The sequence below is a fragment of the Passer montanus genome, unplaced genomic scaffold (assembly GCF_014805655.1).
Source record: "Passer montanus isolate IOZ18808 unplaced genomic scaffold, ASM1480565v1 scaffold94, whole genome shotgun sequence".
NCBI lineage: Eukaryota > Metazoa > Chordata > Aves > Passeriformes > Passeridae > Passer > Passer montanus.
This window is the reverse complement of record NW_024374812.1, coordinates 62,918-81,989: the sequence shown is the minus strand read 5'-3', so window position 1 is coordinate 81,989 and position 19,072 is coordinate 62,918. Positions and strand designations below refer to the sequence as shown.

Here is a 19,072-nt window from a genome sequence, read left to right as displayed (position 1 = left end):
TATCCCATCTAACCCTGCCCTCTGGCAGTTTAAAACCCCAGCCCCTTGTCCTGTCACTGCATACCCTTGTAAATAACCCCTTTTTGGCTCTCTCAGAGCCCCTTTAGGCACTGGAAAGGACTCCCAAGGACTTCCAGAGCCTTCTTTTCTCCAGGATGAACATGCCTAGCCTGTCATCTTTACAAGCTGGGCACCAGGCACTCTGCCACAAAGCCCTGTCCCAGATTTGCAGTTACTGTCCTTGGGGATGATCCTTGGCACACGGAGGTGAGTTTCCTTCTCTGAGACAGGCCCTGTTCCCTTTCAAATGCTGCCTGGATATTGCAGCTTGAAAAATCAGAGCGAGGGCTTGATCAGGGTCTTGCCTCTGGGTTCAAGTCAGCCACCACACCAGCAGCTTTCCTGTCTTCCAGATTCAGCTCTTCTAGCCCTGCTTGGCCTTCAGTTCATTATTTTCCTTTCTAAGCTCATCAGCCTCGTTCTTTATCTCCCACCGTCTGGCTTTTTTCTCCCTCCCACACCGTGCTCAGACAGACGGTCTGGCTGCAATTCTCCCCGCTTAACTCCTGCTTACAAAACCCTCGGATCTGCCGCCTGCCCTTGAATCACAGCCTGGCTTGCCTGGTGTGGTGGTGATAAAGAGAATGAAGCAAAGATGCACAAAAAACTTCTTTTTCATGGAATCCTAGAAGGTTTGGGTTGGAAGGGACATTCCAGATCATCTCCTTCCAACCTCCTTGCCATGGTCAGGGACGCCTTCCGCTAGACCAGGTTTCTCCCAAATCCTGTCCAACCTGGCCCTGAACGCTTCCAGGGATGAGGAATCCATGTCTTTTGAGGAATCCACAACTTCTGTAGGCAACAAATAACTTCTGTTTTCCATGGTGATGGATTTAGCTGTTTTCTCTCTTGTATTTGGAAGTGACTATTGCACAGCCACCTTTTCCTTGAGGGTATCCCTGATGCTTCTTTTTGCCCTTTCCTCCAGAGATAAGAAACATGTTTGAAAGAATTATTTCAGTGCTACGTATAAAAAATACACTATTTCAGAACTATATACATTTTTATACATGTATATATACATCATAAACCAGCACAATCACTCCTGTTAAAATATTTAAATCACTCTTGGTATGGATTAGACCCTTCAGAGCTGCTCCTCACCCCGGGCACTGCACAGAGCAGGGAAAACTCCCCAAAAAGAAGCAGTCCAGATGCCACAACCCGTTTGGGAGGCCAAGATGCTTTAATGTGAGGGGGTTATGAGGGGCCACGAGGGAGATATGAGGGGGCCGTGAGGGGGATATGAAGGTCTGTAACTGGTATACGGCCGGAGTATGACGGGCTGTGAGGAGAAAATCCCTAATAAAACAGGATTAACACTTCCCACAACTTTATTTTCCACGCTGCGGGGCGGGCTCCCCTCACAGGGGTGGGGGGGGCGGTTCGGCCCCTCAGAGCCCTCCCGCGGCGCTCGGTGCGCAGGCGCAGAGAAAGACACGGCGAGGCGCGAAGGGCCCCGCGCATGCGCACCGAGCAGGCGGGCGGTTGCCGTGGAGACGCGTCGGCCTGGCCGGGCCCGCAGCGCCGCCGCCGCCGCCATGAGCTCGGGGCCGGGGACAGGGACAGGGCCCCCGATCGGGGCCGGGCAGGGGCTGCCCTTCCTCCCCGGCTGCTCCATCAAGGACCCCACGGTGAGCGCGCCCGCCCACTGTACCCTCGCTGTGCCCCCTTTCCACGGGAGGCCCCCCCCGGATCAAGGTGGGGTGGCCTGGCGGGTGTCCCCTGAGAGGTGACCCCAGAACGGGCATCTGCGCCTCCCCACACCGGCTTCAGGAGGTACCTGGTATCCCCTGAAGACACTCTGTGGGAATTTGATACTCCCTCAGACTTTGCTCTTAATCCACGGGAGTCTTGGGACCCCTAAACTCAGCAATATTCATAGAATCGTGGAATGGTTTAGGTTAGAAGACCTTAAAGACCATCCCATTTCCCCCCTTGACATAGGCAGGCACACCTCCCACTATCCCAGGTTGCTCCCAGCCCTGTCCAACCTGGCCTTGGACATTTCCAGGGATCCAGAGGCAGCCACAGCTTCTCTGGGCACCCTGTGCCAGGGACTCACCACCCTCTCAGCCAAGAATTCCTTCCCAATATCCCATCTAACCCTGCCCTCTGGCAGTGGGAAGCCACTGCCCCTTCTCCTGTCCCTCCATCCCTTGTCCCAAGTTCCTCTCCAGCTCTCCAGGAGTTGTTTAGGCACCAGAAAGGGTTCTAAGGTGTCCCTGAAGCCTTCTCTTCTCCATGTGAACACTCCCAGCTCTCCCAGCCTGGTTCCAGAGCAGAGGGGCTCCAGCCCCCAGAGCATCTCCATGGTTTTCTTTGGACTGGCTCCAACAGGTCCCTGCAATCATTGTGTTTTGTGCTCCCAGCCTGGATGCAGCACTGCAGGTGGGGTTTCACAAGAGCAGAGTTTAGGGGGAGACAGTTTCTTCAGGGAACAAGAACCAAGAACCAAGGGAACCTGCTGTTCCCTCAGGTCACCCTGTAATTCCCCCCCCAGACCAGGGGCCTCTATTCACCAAATATCCCCCAGACAACTTGGTGTCCTCTGAACCATGTCCTGGGAACCTCAAACTCACCAGAACCTGGACAGGACCCTCGAAGTACCCCCAAAGAACCTGGTGCTCTGTAAACTCATTTGATGCTCCCCAGAAGATTTAATATCCACTTAACTCTCCCCCAGGGACTTGGTGTTTCCCAAAGCCACCAAATACCTGCTGGATCACTTCTGGGGGATCTGAACCCTCTGTGCCCACCTGGTATCTCGTGATCCCACAGCAGACCAGGTACTCCCATAATTCTTCCACTGTTATTGAACATTGCAATCTGTTCCCAAGGGACCAAGTATCCCTGAACTAATCTTCAAGGGGACTTGTTACTTTTAATCTTCTCCCCAAGGAATCCATTGCATCTTGTACCCATCTTATAACCCTGAATTTGTCCTGATGGCTTTGGAGAGAGACACACACACCCCTCCTCCCCCTCATTGTGAGCCTCATTGGAAATTACAAAAGGTTTTTCCATAACTGCAGAACTACTGTCTGCAAACTCACCCCTGTGGATATTCAGTTCCCTTGAATCCATCCCAGAATTTCCCCACAGTTCATAAGGTACCCCAGGGGAAATCCCCAAACTCGCTTTACAGTCCTGAAACCTGATTCCCCCAGGAAAATTGCTGTTTCTCTGAACCATCTGAGCTTTCCCAAAGCAAAGTCCTCTGAACTGATACTGAACCAAGTTCCTTAAATTCACCTGATACCTCCTCAGCTGGATATACCCAGGAGAACCAATATTGATCAAACCTTGAGCATTCCTCCACATGAATTAATCCCCCAGATCATCCCAATATAAATTTTTTTCTGGACATAATTTGTCTATTACGTAGATACACCTTGAAGTCACCAGTCCCACTGGCAATCAACACCTTCCTGATACCCCTTCCTCCAAAGCTCTGATACTTCCAAAACTGCTCTTCTGGTGTTGCCTGTAGAACTGAATCCTTGATGGTGCAGGTCTGGAAGCTGATAACCTGATGAGAGAACTGGTATCCCACCACAGAACTGGTGTCACCACAGCTTCCAGGATCATCCCCAGGAAATGAGACACTCTGAGCTGTTCCCAGGTTCCCTGGAAAAAGGAATCTCATCCTCATTCTCATCCTCTGCACCTGATACCTAAATGAGGAACAACCTCTCCTTTTCCCCATCCAATGATCCAGGCCCTGAGGACCTGATAACCCCAAAGCCTCCCAACGTCCTCTTGAGGAAGTGGTGCCACAGAGAACTGATGTTTCCATTTATTTCTCTGATATACTAAAAAAATCACACAAAAAGCAAAAAAAAAATAGTTGTTTCATGCCTGGTTTGGGCTCACCAGGAATTTACAGCCTTCCTGGAGAGCATCTTTATCAGAAAACATTCCTGGCTGCATTCACCTTTGTATATGAAAATTCATTGTCACGGAATCATGGAATGGTTTGGGTTGGAAGAGACCTTAAAGATCATCTTGCTCCAACCCTCTGCCATGGGCAAGGGACACCCTCCACAAACCAGATTGCTCCAAGCCCATCCAACCTGGCCTAAAATCAGTGACAGCTGAGTTCTCCAGTAGTAAACAGAGTAAATTACTCATAACAAATAACCATCCAGCAATAAAGGTAATCTCAGAATTATTATCAGATAATATTTCCTTGAAATAATTTATAATATCTTGTAAATCTGCAGTTTTACAGTCCATAAAACTGACATCACAATACTTGGTTTCCAAGTGAATGCTGAGAAGTTCTGAAGAAAACCTCTGTGTTCAAGTGAAGTGTTGTTATTGCTTAGTGTTCACAGGACAGGGAAACAGACACTGGGAGAGGGAATGGTGTTTGTGTGAAGTGTTAGAGACTTGGCAAAAAGAAGGACTTAATTCAGTGGAATTTCTTCAGATAAACACTGGCAGCAACTGAGATTAGGAGTTTACATTCTGGGTTTTCCCTTTTAAATTTTCATTAGTCACCTGATCCTGGATGATGTTATCTGGCATACAGGCTCACTTTGGGAGAGCTTATCCACTCAGGAGCCTTATGAACCAATGAGGTGCTTTCTTTAGGCAAATGTGGGCTCTGAAAAGCCTGCACACTTCTAACAAACACTGATATTGCTCAAATTAAAGACAAACTTCCTGGTTTTCCTTGAATATTTTTTTCCCACAGCTTTCCCTTGGTATTTATTTAACAGAAGGAAGTGGCAGTTCTGTGGCAGTTTATAATATGTTCTGGTAAAATGTCTTCAGATAAATCTTGTTTTCACCTGTTTTCCTCACTGTTCTCTCCATTGCAAGATCTGTAGTAGCAGTTTAAAGAGAAAACAGGGAATTATGTGGAATGCAATGGGGCCTTGAAGGTATAAATAAGATTAGAGGCTTAACCATGAGGGGCGAGGGAGGGAGTGCAGTTTGCATGCCTGAGGTTGGCCTGACTGCAAGCCTGGGGCTGGAAAAGGAGCTGGAGCTTGTTCTCTCAGCACTAGAAATGCTTACAACTGTGTTTTACTTGGCAAAAGTCAAGAGGTTTTATTATCAGAGAGTCATAATTTCCCCTGCTTTCTCTGGAGCTTTAAGTGTGAAGGCCCAGAGGGACCAGGCAGGCTCTGGAGTGCAGGTGAGGCACCACGTGTGGTGGATTTTGCAGCAAGAGGAGCAGTTTGGTGTCACTCAAGCCTGACCCTGCTCCTCAGTGGTGAAGAGCAAGAGTGGCTGACAGAGATCAGCTCCTGTGCACAGCTCTGGTTGAATGCAGCCCTGGGAGAAGGACTTGGGGCTGCTGATGGATGAGAGGCTGGGAGGCAGAAACCCCCACAATGTGCTGGGCTGATCCCCCTGTGGGCAGCAGGGGAGGGGGAAATTCTGCCCCTCTCAGGTGAGACCCCACCTGCAGAGCTGCCTCCAGAGCTGGGGTCCTCAGCATAAACAGGACATGGAGCTGTGGAGCAAATCCAGAGGAGGCCAAGGAGATTCTCTGAGGGCTGGAGTCCCTCTGCTCTGGAGCCAGGCTGGGAGAGCTGGGGGTGCTGACCTGGAGAAGAGAAGGAGCCAGGGAGAGCTCAGAGCCCCTTCCAGGGCCTAGAAGGACTTTATGAAAGATGGGACGAACTTTATAGCAGGGCCTGTAGCAGTAGGACAAGGAATGATGGTTTTAAACTCAAAGAAGTTTAATTGAGATTAGGTGCAAGGAAGAAGTTTTTTTACAAAGAGGGTGGTGAGGCCTGGCACAGGTCGGAGAAGCTGTATCTACTTCATCCCTGCAAGTGTCCAAGTCCAGGTTGGATGGGGCTTGGAGCAACCTGGGATAGTGGAAGGCGTCCTGCCCATGGCAGGAGGTGGAACTGGATAATCTTTAATGTCCCTTCCAACCCAGGCTGTTCTATGAGTCCATGACTATGTAGAGAGGTGATAAAACAACTAATGTGCTATTGTACATTTCATAATTGTAGTTCTATGGGTATGACATGCCTTGATTTAACCCAGCAAAGGCAATCCTGTATCATGCTCAGTGGAGGGTTAAGAAAATAAATAACAGTGGAATACACAGAGGGTGCACGACAGTGAAGGAAGCACCATAAGGCAGTAACTGAGGCCCCTTGGTGCTCTGTACTGCTGACAAATAGGGTAGGGAACAAAGAGCTGGTGAGATAAATACCAGGGCAGATAAAGTGCTGACACACTGTTGTAGGCACTGACTATGGTGGCAGTCAGGAAATTCAGTGATTTAAGTTCTTCCAGAGCGTGTGGCAGTGCAAGGATCTGAGTTCACTCTCGTGCTTTGTACATCCACCACTCACTGTTTTTTCCACTGTTTTTTTTTCCCTAAGTACAAAATCTGATTTTAAATAACTGCTGCAGTAGTTTATAATAAAATGCTGGGGATGTGTGTGGGGTGAGACATTCTTGATATTGCACTCTCTTACTGGGTTTTTTTTTGTGCTTCCAGTAGCTACATCTGCTAAATTCATGCAGTATTTTGATAGCTGGATTTCCTTCCAACAGAAAACATCTTTTCATCGGTCCCAGACACTGGACTTCAAAAATGGATATGCCTTTTTCCGGCTGCCAAGAGAGGGGGTTGGTGGGGACACACTCTTTGCAAATCAGCTCTCTCAAGATGAATTAGATGATTTATGCACCAAGGGAGCCACACTGACCTATGGGCAAGTCAAGAGGCCTGCACCTTCCCGCTTCACTCCAGCATTCGTGGCTTATGACAAAAAGGTATAAAGAAGCTGATTCCAGGAATATCACTGGCCAAATTCGGAGACATAAACAGTCAGCTCCAGGGTTCACGGGACTGCATGCAGCAGTTTTCAAATGCCAGAGCCCTTAGTCAGAGACAGCTGAATCCCAGACTGAAAGAGGCTTTCTTTGCTCGGGAGGAGGATTATAATACATAAACGATGTAAGACATTCCCTGCAAGTTCCACTTGAGCATTTCCAGCAGATGTTGGAAAAGAGGTTTGATTAGCTCTGGAAAGCTCCAGCTTAAAAGTATTGCTCTGTAAGCCACAGCCTGGATTTCTGTGCTTCCAAAACTATATTGTGGTTGTAACTGAGCTTTAACTGGAAAAGTCAGTCTGCAGTGGGAACCCTGGTAGCCTGTTTGACCGTGGTCTATCTATCGCTATCTATCTGTGCTTGTGTTGGTCACCACAGCCTGCTCCATTAGTGCTTCCCATGTTACATCTTGGTCATTATATCAGGCTGGGTGCTGGCTCTGTGCCTGCTCGGAGCAGTCCTGAGCTGACACTTGGTTTTCAGTGTGCCAATGGCCCAAGCTGCAACCCTTACCCATGGATGGAGCAGCTGCTGCAGTGGGAGCTGCAGGGCTGGGGAGCTCTGCACGTGCAGGCTCCACACGCTGCCAGCCCTGCCAGAGCAGTCTGCAGCCAGCCAGCCCTCAGCCCGCCTGTGACACAGATGTGCTCTGTTAATTGCTGAGGCTGCTCCTTCAGAGCAATGTAAATGTTGCTGTTTAATCTGTCAGATCCTCCTCTGCCCCTTCCTTCAAGCCACAGGAGCAGCAGGGGCCCCAGTGCTGCTGGGGATGTCACAATCCCTTGTGGGGCACTTTGTTGACTGATAGGAACTTGCTGGCTTTATCATCTCTTAATTATCCAGGCCTCTGGGTTGATGTAGGCTGGGTATGCAAGGCCACCTGCACCTTCTTAGGGGCATTGAATGATCTTGGAGGGAATATTCCTCTTAATTCTGCCAAACAGAGGCCTGGCTGATTAGTTTCCTTGTTTCTCCAGCATAAATCAGTTTTTGCTGTCAGTGCTGAATAGATGTGACTTCAGATCATGGAAAGGGACCTTAAAGATCATCTTGTTCCAGCTTCCCTGCCGTGGGTAGGGATACCTTCCGCTATCCCAGATTGCTTAGAGCCCCTCCAGTCTGGCCTTAAAATCTGGCCCCTCTCAGATTTTAAAATTCTCAGATGTGTTGAACTCTTCACTAAAATCTGCAAATAACTTCCCTAAATCAGGGCTGTAAAGCTGACAAATAAACAGCTGTGTATCAGTAAAGTAGATTACTGTCAGCAGCCAAGCACCTGGCAGTAGGTGAAACAGCAGGTGATCAAGAAGTAGGGAAAAGGCTGTATTTTTATACTTGCTTCAGGCACACTGAATTTGCAAAAAATACATCTTAATAAAAGCACTCCTGATGCCTCTGGTGTCACTCACAGATTAGGCCACAGTTATCTTTGAAGATTTTTAAAAACTAATCCAGTAATTTTACACCACCAAAGCAAATTACAAATAAATTATTTGCCTTGATAGACTAATCACGGCGTTCGAATTGTTTTCCCCTCTCCCTTTGCTGTACTGTGCCTGGGGCAGGTTCTGAAGTTCGATGCCTACTTCATGGAGGAAGTTGCCATCTCTCCAGAGGAGCACTACCGGATCCGCCAGGTGGGCATCTACTACTACCTGGAGGATGACAGCATGTGCATCATCGAGCCCAAGGTGAAGAACTCGGGTCTGCTGCAAGGCAAGCTCATGAGACGCCACCGGGTGCCCAAGAATGAGCACGGGGATTATTACCACTGGAAGGACCTGAACCTGGGCATCGACCTCACCATCTACGGCCGCACCTACCGCCTGGTCAACTGCGACGCCTTCACCAAGGTGTGTGCCAGGGGGAGCACTGGCAGAAACACCCCCAGTGCCTGGCAAATGCAGGGGTTTAATTACCTGTTAGAGTCCAGCAGTTTGCAGCCGTAGATTTTGTGATATGGGTGCTCGCAGTTTTCATTGTGCTTTTTGTGTAGATTTCTTTTTTCAGGCCAAAGGGGACTTCAGGGTATGACGTCTGCTGAGGGCAAGTGAGGTGCTCAGGATTTTTGCCCCAGGACTGCTGGGAGTCCATCCTTTGTCTTCAGGACTTCTCTTTACAATACAAATTCTAAGTTCCTGTCTGGGCAGTTTAACTGCTTGGAGTCCAGATGAAACATTGTGCATACACGAGAGGGAAATTAGAGATCCTGACTCTTTTCTGATTTAATATTCCACTGTGGAACAGTTAATATTCCACACTGTTAGTGGAAAGGAATACAAGCAGTAACTCTGCACACATCCACAGCCAAGCCATGATCCATGGGTTGAGAATCATGGTATGAACTGACCTTTCTAAGAAAGCTTACTCATTGCCTGCTTTTCTATTTCTGGCTATTTCTCCTCCAGTAAATGAGATAATAATGATCCAATAACAAGAAATAAGAATTACCAGTACACTGGTATCCTGTTAGATTGTCCCCAGTAAAATCTCAGCCCTGGTCAGCTACTATTACTCCAGTCCAGGACTTAGACTGCTCCAGGGGCCATTCCAGGTAGGTGAGTTACATGCAGTCAACCTGTCCTGGAGGCTGGAAGAGTTTAGGTCCAGGCTTTTCCTTGTCAGCTGGCCTCGGTGCCCAGGAATGTTCCTAGGCATATGTAATATATTAGTATAAATGTGGCTGTGGGGCCAGCTCTGCTGGAACCGGGTGACAGTTCAAGTCAGTCCACATCAAATAAAGAGCTGGTCCTCATGTTAATATTGATGGAAAACATGGAATGAGCTACATGGGTCTACAACTCAAGGCCGATAGTGTATTTATCATTTACTGACATCTTTCAGACCAGGAAATAGTGAGTCTGAAAGTGTGAACTTGCCTTGTGAGTCTCCAGGGGGATCTCATATTCCTGTGGGAGATGTTTGCATAGGTGCTTCCTGGGCTGAATGTTTTCATGGACCACTTCCCAAAGCCAAAAAGGGAACAAGTCCCTTGACTTCAGAGATTGTTTTGGGTGACTGATGCAAGCCCACGAGTAACACCCTGGATTTTGTTCATGGTCCAAGGTAAGCAAAAAATCCCTTTATAAACAAGCAGATTGCACTCTTTCTGTGGGAAAGGTACTCCTGACAGGTGGAATGAAGCTGCCACTGACACATATCCTCGTGCCTGAAGGGTCTTCATGTGCCTAGTGTGGGTGACACTAGCTTCTTCTAACTATCTGACACAGCCCTAAATTATTGCAAACTCAGGCTGACTACATCTGTGTTTATACAGAAATTTAATCTTTTCCATTTACATAAAAGAGCCCAACTGACAGTTATCTTCCATTTAAAGCCCTAAGGCCAAGGAAAACTGTGCTCAAGTGAAATCTGAGTTAGGATGTTCAGGACAGAACTGCTCTGATTAATTAAAGGGTAAGCAAAGATAAGAAGCAGCTTAAACAAAGGTATTTGTCATCTGCTGTATTTTGCTGTTTGCCTCATTCTCTGTGAGGAGTGAACTTGCAGAATTCTGACCTCACTCACCCCAGCCCGCCTGTAATCTCTAGTCACCTCTTACCTTCAGAACTCCTGGCAGCACTAACACCTCAGATGACCTTCCTAGGTGTTCCTGGAGAGCCAAGGAATTGTAGTGAACCCTCCAGAGGAGCTGGTTTCGGATCCTTACACGGAACAGCGTCGGATGCCTGTGCAAAAACGCATCGTGCCCACAGGTCCCGACCCCTTCAGGCAGTTCCTGGCCTATGACACAAAGGTGAGAGAGCTGGGGATTACCCAAATTATTGTATAATTACCCACATCACACTGGTGAGGCACCTCCAGTCCTGGTCCTGGTCTGGGCTCTTCACTTTAGGAAAGACATTGAGGGTCTGGAGTGTGTCCAGGGGAGGGGCTGGAGCACTAGGAGGGGCTGAGGGAGCTGGGAAAGGGGCTCAGACTGGAGAAAAGGAGGCTCGGGTGGATCTTCTGGCTCTGTACAACTCCCTGACAGGAGGGGACAGCTGAGGGGGGTTCAGTATCTTCTCCCAGGCAACCAGAGAGAGGACTGGAAATGGCCTCAAGTTGTGCAAGGGGAGGTTTGGGTTGAGATAGGAAGAATTTCTTCACAGAAAGGGTGATTAGACATTGAAACAGGCTGCCCAGGGAGGTGGTGGAGTCCACATCCCTGGAGGTGTCCAAAGAATGAATGGAAATGGCACTCAGTGCTCTGGGAAGGGTGACAGGGTGGGGGCCAGTCAGAGGTTGGACTCAATGATCTTCCAACCTAAAAGATTCTGTGATTACAGTGAATATGTGCTATTGAAACCCAGGTCTTGTGAGGGTCTGCAGCCTCACTTATTCTAATTTGTCTCAGTCTGCTGAACAGACTCCAGATTTGCTCCTTTCTTGGCTTTAGTGAGAAACAAAACCTTTTATGCTTTTTTCTGGGCTTTGTGCCTTGTAAACAGCTACTCTTTGGATTGCAGAGCCTGTGCGCAATATCATCCATTACTCTCTTGCTTTCTGTTGGAATGAGATAAGCCACCTGCCTCTGGAATTTAGCAGCCAGATGCAGTTCTATTAGGAATGGTCTTGCTGCATTCACTCCTTTGCTCCCCCAAAATATTGATGCCAGGTGCCAGAGCAGACAATTTCAGACAAACACAAATGCCCCTTGCTCTGATTAAATTCTCCCTGTGTCTCTCCTCTCTCTTCAGGAGCTGAACCTTGGGGAACTCTTGAGCATCTCAGTGTGATGAGTTTGATTTCTGCGGCACCAAAAGATAATTCTGATCCGTGTTTGTCTGTTTGATTTTTTTTCCCCTCCACTCCAGGTGCTTCGCTTCTATGCCATATGGGATGACACCAACTGTGCCTTTGGTGATCACCATCCCTGCATCATCCATTACTTCTTGGCAGATGACACGGTGGAGGTTCGGGAAGTGCACAAGAGAAATGATGGGAGAGATCCATTCCCAGTACTGATGAGGCGCCAGCGCTTGCCCAAAATCTTTGTGGACAAGAACAGTAAGTTTAGATTGGCACACCATCTGTGCTAAGGTGTCATTATTTCATGGTCAAAAAAAAAGTTCTTCAAATGGTCACTAAATTCTTTATTTTTTGGTAAACAATGGCAGGACAGCAGTGCCAGCCTCTCCCTGTAGCTATTTATACACCTTGCTTTTATATAATTTTCACTATGTTTCAAATATTAACATCTACCTGATTAATTAATTTTTCCTTCTGCTCCCTTGTCCTTAGAGAACTTCCCGAGCTGTGTGCTAGAGATCACTGACCATGAGGTACAAGAGTGGTACTCACCCAAAGATTTTGCTATTGGCAAAACTGTCACCCTCCTTGGACGCACCTTCTTGATCTATGATTGTGACAAGTTCACCCAGGACTTCTATCGTGAAAAATATGGCATCACAGACTTCCAGCCAGTGGATGTAAATAAGAAACCACTTGAAAAAGCTCCACAGGTACTGCAAACAATTTCTCAAGAGAAGGGAGGAAAGGAAGCAGTTGGTGTAAGCTCTTATAGTAATGTAGAGGTTCAGCTTAGTAAGAACCTGTAGAAAACAAGTTCAGCTTAAAGAAAAAAATCAACTTGAAAAAGACAAGGCAAGAATGGTCATAATCGATATAAAAATGAAAGCCTGGCTGCACTCACACTACTGAACTCTCCGTCACTCTTCAAAACCGTGTTGCCAAGTCCATACTGCCTACTGAGGATGGTCACAGCCCTTGTTACCTCCCAAAATGAGACCAAAAATTATTTGGAATTGTGGCTTAGACCACAGGCATGATGGGGATCAGGCTACCAGTGTTACCATTTGATGGCTGAGTTCCTGTGCACGGGAAGATTTAGTTGGAACTAGATGATTTTAAGGTCCTTTTCAACCCAAACCACTCTATGATTCTTTAGTATAGCCATAACCTCTGAAATCAGAGAAATTACCTGGCTTTCTGAGTTTCAGATTTGCTTAATCCTCTTACATTTTTATTAAATACAACACATGGCCAGGCTGGTATCAACCATCTCTACTGGGTAGGATGTCACAGCTCTTGCTACCTGGTGGCAGAATATTTCCTTCCAAATCTGGTGGGCTTTGCTAAGTCTTGTAAACTTTGTCTTGTTCTTAGCTGCAGCTGTTTATGGTTGATATCTCCTCTGGATGCAGGTAATTCCTCCCTATAATGGTTTTGGCATCCCTGAAGACTCTCTCCAGAACTGCCTCAGCCTGTTTCCAAAGCCTCCACGGAAAGATATCATTAAGATGCTGGAGAACAATCTCAAGGTCCTGCGGTACCAGGTGGCCCTGGTAAGTGTTTTCCTTGGTGGAATAGTGCCAGGAGGATGGAAGGAGCAGCCTGGCCAGACAAGGCTGTTGGCAAACTCTCCTTTGTGCCAGTGGGAAAAGAGACCTCCCTGTGCCATCACAAGTGTCCCTGGGTTGATGCCATGGGGTTGTTTTGTGCTTGCTGTGACAATTGGCAGCTCAAAAAATTAGAAAAATAATAAAAATAAAGCCAGAAAGTACAAACCAGAGCTGCTACAAACCCACAGCCATTTATGGGAAAACTCCCTCTGCCACTGCTATGTGACAGATGGTGCTGGCTGCAGCAGCCTGCACTGGGCACTGTGCCCCTGCCTGCCTGCCACCACTGCCACCAGCCATGCTCGATGTCTCTGCTGCTGGCTCCAGCCCCTGCCCTTCTCCAGGCTAGTCCTGGATGCAGCAGCCAGCAAGGAGCTGTCCTAGCAGAGTAGCCAGTGCTGGTGTGGAAGCTGGAAAATCCATGAGAATGGTGTTTTCCACCCACTACAGCACCCAGGCCCTGGACTTAGTGCCAGCTTTGCAGCTGGTTTATGCAAGGAGCCTCTGGCACATCCAGCAGCAGCGATGGCATTTCCTGTGCTGCCTTGTGCCTGCCCTCTCCAAACACTCCGGGTGGATAAGGGCTGGTTTCTTTTCTCTATTGTGCAGGAGTTCCCTAAAGGTCACAGCTGAGGAGTTAAGATCCACTTAGCTTTAAGCTAAGCAAGTAAATGCATTGGTGTGTCAGGGGAGTGACTTCCTGTGACTAAGGGCTGAAACAGCACCAGCCTCTCTCAGGCACTCAGCATAATGAAAAAATGTAATTTAAAACTGAATTTTAGAGCCTCTCTGGGATGAATCATTCCATATAGGATAGAGAAAGGATTTCTCTTGGATTACTCAGGCTGTGGAAACACTGAATATATTTGGTAACTTCAACCCAGATTCTGCTTCAGTGGCTTGAGCTTGAGTAAAGCAAGTAACCTTTGAAATTCAGATCCTAAGTGCTGTCTAGTGCTTTGTTATGCTGTGTCAGCACATCAAGTGCTTTGTCTAGTCAGCTGTAAAAAAAGCTCTGGGTGCTTATGAGTGGGTTACTAGGTACTCCTAAGCACCCCGGGCAAGGAAAACCTGGTTCAAATGTTCCAAACCTGCTACCTTTCCTCTAGGAATCACCAGTGCCTGAGGACAAAAATCGTCGTTTCATCCTCTCTTATTTCCTCGCTGATGATACAATCAGCATCTATGAACCCCCAGTCAGAAACTCTGGCATCGCTGGAGGCAAATACTTAAAAAGGACCAGAGTTACCAAGCCAGGGTCTACTCCAGAGAATCCCATATACTATGAGCCCTCTGACTTCACCATTGGCTCTACAATCGAAGGTAAAATCCAGCCTGGATTTATAATGCTCTGCTCTGATATGTCATTTATTGCATATCTCTTCCTTCAGTTGAAAGATCTGCTGCTTCTGGGTCTCCTCACATTTGAGTTTCCAGATTAGCAGCTGGTGTACATTGGTATAACTTTGTTACTGTCAAAGTTTGAATCTTTAAATCCATTAAATTATTCTTACTTCGAGAAGTGAAACAAGCAGTAGAGCTGGCTCAAACCTGAGCCCAGCCACAGGAGAGGAATTCTGCTCCTTCCTGGATGACAAAATTACTTTAACCCATGCTAAACCACAGGTAACACTTCTTCTTTAATGTTTCTCCCCTAGTGTTTGGCCACAGGTTTATTATCACTGATGCTGATGAATATGTGCTTAATTATTTGGAGAGAAATGCAGAGAGTTTCCCTGCAGCCACAGTGCAATCCATAAGGGATCATTTCCTCCCACGGAAGGTGGTGGTGGAGACTGCCAGCAGGTAGGCTACAAAGAATGGGCTGGTGGGGCTAAATAAGGATGACAGCTAAGGGCATTTTCAGCAGCCTCCCTGGGCTCCAGCCTCCTGCTCTGCTGGTGGTTCTGATGCTCCAAGAGGCTGTGTTGGGGCACACACAGAGGGTGTGAGGTGTGTACAGTAAAATGTTGAGGCTGCTGCTAGCCTCAAAACCTCCTGGGACAGCTCTGGCTCAGCAGCAGAGGCAGAGAAGTGGTCACAGCACAAGCCTGAGTTCAAGAAGTGTTTGGACTTCCAGCCAAAGTCACAGAATCACAAAATAGCTTGGGTTGGAAGGACCTTAAAGATCAGCTCAGTCCAACCTCTGTCATGGGCAGGGACACCTTCCACCATCTGAGGTTGCTCCAAGCAACACTTAAACACTTTCAGTTTTGGGGGGACATAATTTTCAGGTGGGGGACACATCTTTTCCCAAAAGGCATCAGTTCACTGTAACAGATGCTGTCAGCTCGAGCTGCTTGATGGTTGCAGGCTCAGCAGGTGGGGGGGGAGCCTTTTTTAGGCATTAATTCCTTTGCTTATCAGCCCATCAGAGCCAGACCACATCCTCCTTTTAGCTGTCTGGACCAAGTTTGTGTGACCTAGTAACAGCCCTGTTATCTCAGAACATGGTTTTGAGGCAGTTATATCATGCCTCTGGTTGAAATTCAAGTTTCCCACAGTTTATGACACTGTGGAGCACACAGGGAAATGCTCTTTTTTTCCTCAAGTGTCACAGCAAGGCTGCCAAAATGAGTTTTTGCATGAAATCCTATTATTGTTTTCTTCTGCAGTGGCTTCCCCAAGAAGGACCTGGATGATTTAATTGTGGAGGTTCAGAAAGAACTGAAACTCCGAGAGCCCTTCAACACCAGGCAGTTTCATGAGACATTTCACCACTGTGACAAGGAGGGCTCTGGCTTCCTGGATAAAACAAGATTTTTAACCATTTGTGACAGGTTCAACGTGCCATCCAGCACCATTCTTCTTAAAAAGGTCAGAGGGAAGGGGTGCTGTGCATGTGGAATTCCCCTCCCATGGCTCTTCCAAAAGACCTCTTCTAAAAACCAGCCCTAACCAGCTGCTCTAGCCTTCAAAGGGGAACACATTCAAAAAAAGGGCAAGAGAGTTTAGAAAAACTCCTGAGCTGTTGGACTGAGCCTGTGTCTTAAGAGGAGATAATAATTGCTGTCCTCTAAGGAAAAGGGGAAAAAATGTTATCCAGGTTGCCCCCCCATCTGACTGCACTGTAATGTGTGAAAATTCCTGCTGGTTCAGGTCTTGGGTGAGTGGAAGAGGTCGTGTATTGTGATAGAGGTCAGGAATCATGACAGAGATCAGGGACAGGCTCCTGCAGAGCTTGGAGAGTTTGTGATGGCTTAAGCACAGCTGGGATTGAGTAGAGATGACACTGAGGTGTTCAAGGAATGTGCCTTAGGAAAGCTTAGAGACATTCTGGATTCAACAGCTACTGAACTGAAGCGCTAAGAACTAAGTATTTTCCAAAATAACAGCAACAAAAACAACAGCAACAACAACAACCACAATAATAACTATACTGAATAATAAATAATAACTTATTAATATAATTAATCATATATAATTGAATATATTAATACAAGTAATCTATTATTAATATGATTCAATATTAATATTATTACTATTATTAATATAGAAATACATGTGTAACAATGATTGTTGTTGTTGTTGTTGTTGTTGTTGTTGTTGTTGTTATTTTAGAATCATAATGCCTTGGTTAACCCTTGCTGGGCACTATGAGAAACAAACAGCACATGGAGATGGCAGTCTTTGCACAGTCTGCAAAGCCATAGATGTGAGGGAAACTGAGGGAAAAATCCCTGCAGTGAGGATGGAGGAGGAATATGACTGGCAAAGATGTTTCCTCAGCATCATGGGTTAGGCAGTAGATTAGTGGCTAATAAGGGGGCTCAGACTTTAGAGAAATCTAGAAACCAAAGGGAGTTATTTACCCTGCTAAAATAAAAAGTTTTCTAAAGCAGTCCACTGTGAGCATCACAGCCATGGTTAGAAAGGTGCATGGCAGGGGATTTGTGTCTCTGAATGTAGGACGAATAAAGGCCTGACAAGCACCCAGGGCTTTGCTGTACCAGAGTTCATCAGAGCTCACCCTGCCCTGAGGAATTTACAGTGGGGTGACAATCCCTGCTCCACTCTGAGAGTGGGAGAGAACATTCTCAAAATTATTTGGAGAACCTGTGACAACTGAAGCTAAACTCCCACATTTGAGCCCCAGTCTAGGACCTGTGCATTAAAAACATCCATCTCCTCTCCTGAAATCTTGATGCCAGTGTTCCCAGAGCCCTGGGAAGTGTGGCAGGGCTATAAATTAAACATATGGCAGAGAGTTCACTGCCTGGAGAGGAGCACAGCTGTCAGTCACAGAAGCAAACCCCAGAGAATGTGTCTCCAGGCGACAAGGGGAAGAGGAATCCTTTCAAGGAATTGTGATATTAGACCTTTTCCATCTCGCTGGGTGTCAGAAGGAGATTAGTTATGCAATTAAAGAAACAAAAGCCTTCTTTCTTCCCCTGAAGCACACAAAGGCTGTGGCTCTGTAACACAATGCAGGGTCAGGCACGGACACCAGAACTGGCTCATTAGTGGGGCTGTCACCAAGCTCAATTATCTGTGTCTCCCCTGTATGCCATGTGCACACACCAAAGTGACACCAGGGAACAGGGACTGTTCACATACACTGCCTCCACCCCACTTTTGGCAGGGATTTCTGCAGGATTTCCTGTGGCACATCTCTGTCTGTGGCCATGCTCTGTATTTTTGTGGCTCTCTTGCCACTCTGGTGAGGTCCAGAAGGAAATCAGGATTAAAAAAACCACTTTAACTCTTCTCCTTGCATCCTGTCTGTGGCCATGCTCTGTATTTTTGTGGCTCTCTTGCCACTCTGGTGAGGCCCAGAAGGAAATCAGGATTAAAAAAAAACACTTTAACTCTTCTCCTTGCATAGATTAGTGTCATCTATAGGCATCCAAGGTCAGACTTGAACCTTTAGATTATCAAGTCCAACCTTTAGATCATCAAGTCCAACCTTTAGATCATCAAGTTCAATCTTTAAATGGTTGGACTTGATGATCTAAACGTTGGGCTCAATGATCTTGTAGGACTTTTCAATCCTCAATGGTTCTATAATCCAAGTTTATCTGTGATTCAGGACTGCCAGGATGGGGAAATCCACATGGGGGAATAACATCTCCTGCTCTGTCCCACAAGGAGAACTCTGGGCAGTTTCCCCTAAAAACAACCCAAGTTTTGCAGCTTTTTCCAACTCTTTATGGTGTTTGCTGTGTGTTTTGTCCCCACAGCTGATTGACTACTGTTCCTGTGATGAAGACAAGGTAAACTACCGTGACTTCCTTCGGGCCTTCCCTAGTGATCTCTTCCCAGAAGCTGAAGGAGAAGGTCAGCAGTTGAATTCTCAGCTGACTTGAATATATTGTACTTCAAAAAGGATGTTCTGGTTTTCACCCTTGCTTCACTCTCTCCCTCCCCCTTTTACAGACCCAGCTGATTCCACTCTCATGTTAACTTTTCTTTCCTTCCTAACCTCTCCCTTTTTAGCTGCTCCTAAACTCAACCCCACAACTGGTGGATATTGAAATGAAACCTATAGGAGAGAAAAAAAAAATTCTGAGAACCAAAGTCAGGTTCTTGTGTTGTTTTCTCAACCTTTTAGTGCAGTACTTTAGAGAGCTAAAGCTCTCTGGAGCCTGGAGTGAAAACCACTCCAGGTTTCTCTCAGATGGGCCTTTCACCTTCAAGTAGTGAAGACTGCCAGTTTGTTACTAAAATTGCAATAAAACTGCAGTTCCTATAAACGTGTCAAAAAGTCTGTTTTCAACAGAATGGCTGGAATAGCTAAGGATTAAAATAAGGGTGAGGGGGAAACCCACAAATTGTGATTCTGAGTCTACTCAAAATAGGGTGATGGTGGTGAGTTTAGTTATCTGGAGAGA

At 46.9% G+C, this 19,072-nt stretch overlaps 1 protein-coding gene across 2 annotated transcripts; it reads left to right on the top strand.

The window, feature by feature from the left end:
• The first annotated feature begins 1,450 nt into the window (after positions 1 to 1,450).
• EFHC1 (EF-hand domain containing 1) lies at positions 1,451 to 18,850 on the top strand. 2 transcript variants are annotated; one of them, XM_039696004.1, is made up of 11 exons: positions 1,451 to 1,694; positions 6,595 to 6,816; positions 8,442 to 8,729; positions 10,484 to 10,633; positions 11,694 to 11,886; positions 12,121 to 12,341; positions 13,044 to 13,184; positions 14,351 to 14,564; positions 14,900 to 15,047; positions 15,857 to 16,058; positions 18,422 to 18,850. In XM_039696004.1, the coding sequence occupies exons 1-11, from the start codon at positions 1,602 to 1,604 to the stop codon at positions 18,545 to 18,547; spliced, it is 1,998 nt and encodes a 665-aa protein (XP_039551938.1). In that variant the 5' UTR covers positions 1,451 to 1,601; the 3' UTR covers positions 18,548 to 18,850. The 2 variants fall into 2 exon arrangements, with proteins under 2 accessions (XP_039551938.1, XP_039551939.1); XM_039696005.1 differs by lacking the exon at positions 6,595 to 6,816.
• The last annotated feature ends 222 nt before the right edge of the window (positions 18,851 to 19,072 follow it).

What these genes read in the sequence shown, in the direction of transcription:
- EFHC1 (XM_039696004.1), top strand. Translation starts at nt 1,602, where the DNA reads ATGAGCTCGGGGCCGGGGACAGGGACAGGGCCCCCGATCGGGGCCGGG. An exon ending in ACTGCGACGCCTTCACCAAG is followed by an intron (nt 8,730 to 10,483) that starts GTGTGTGCCAGG and finishes TGACCTTCCTAG; the next exon opens with GTGTTCCTGGAGAGCCAAGG. An exon ending in GCACCATTCTTCTTAAAAAG is followed by an intron (nt 16,059 to 18,421) that starts GTCAGAGGGAAG and finishes TTGTCCCCACAG; the next exon opens with CTGATTGACTACTGTTCCTG.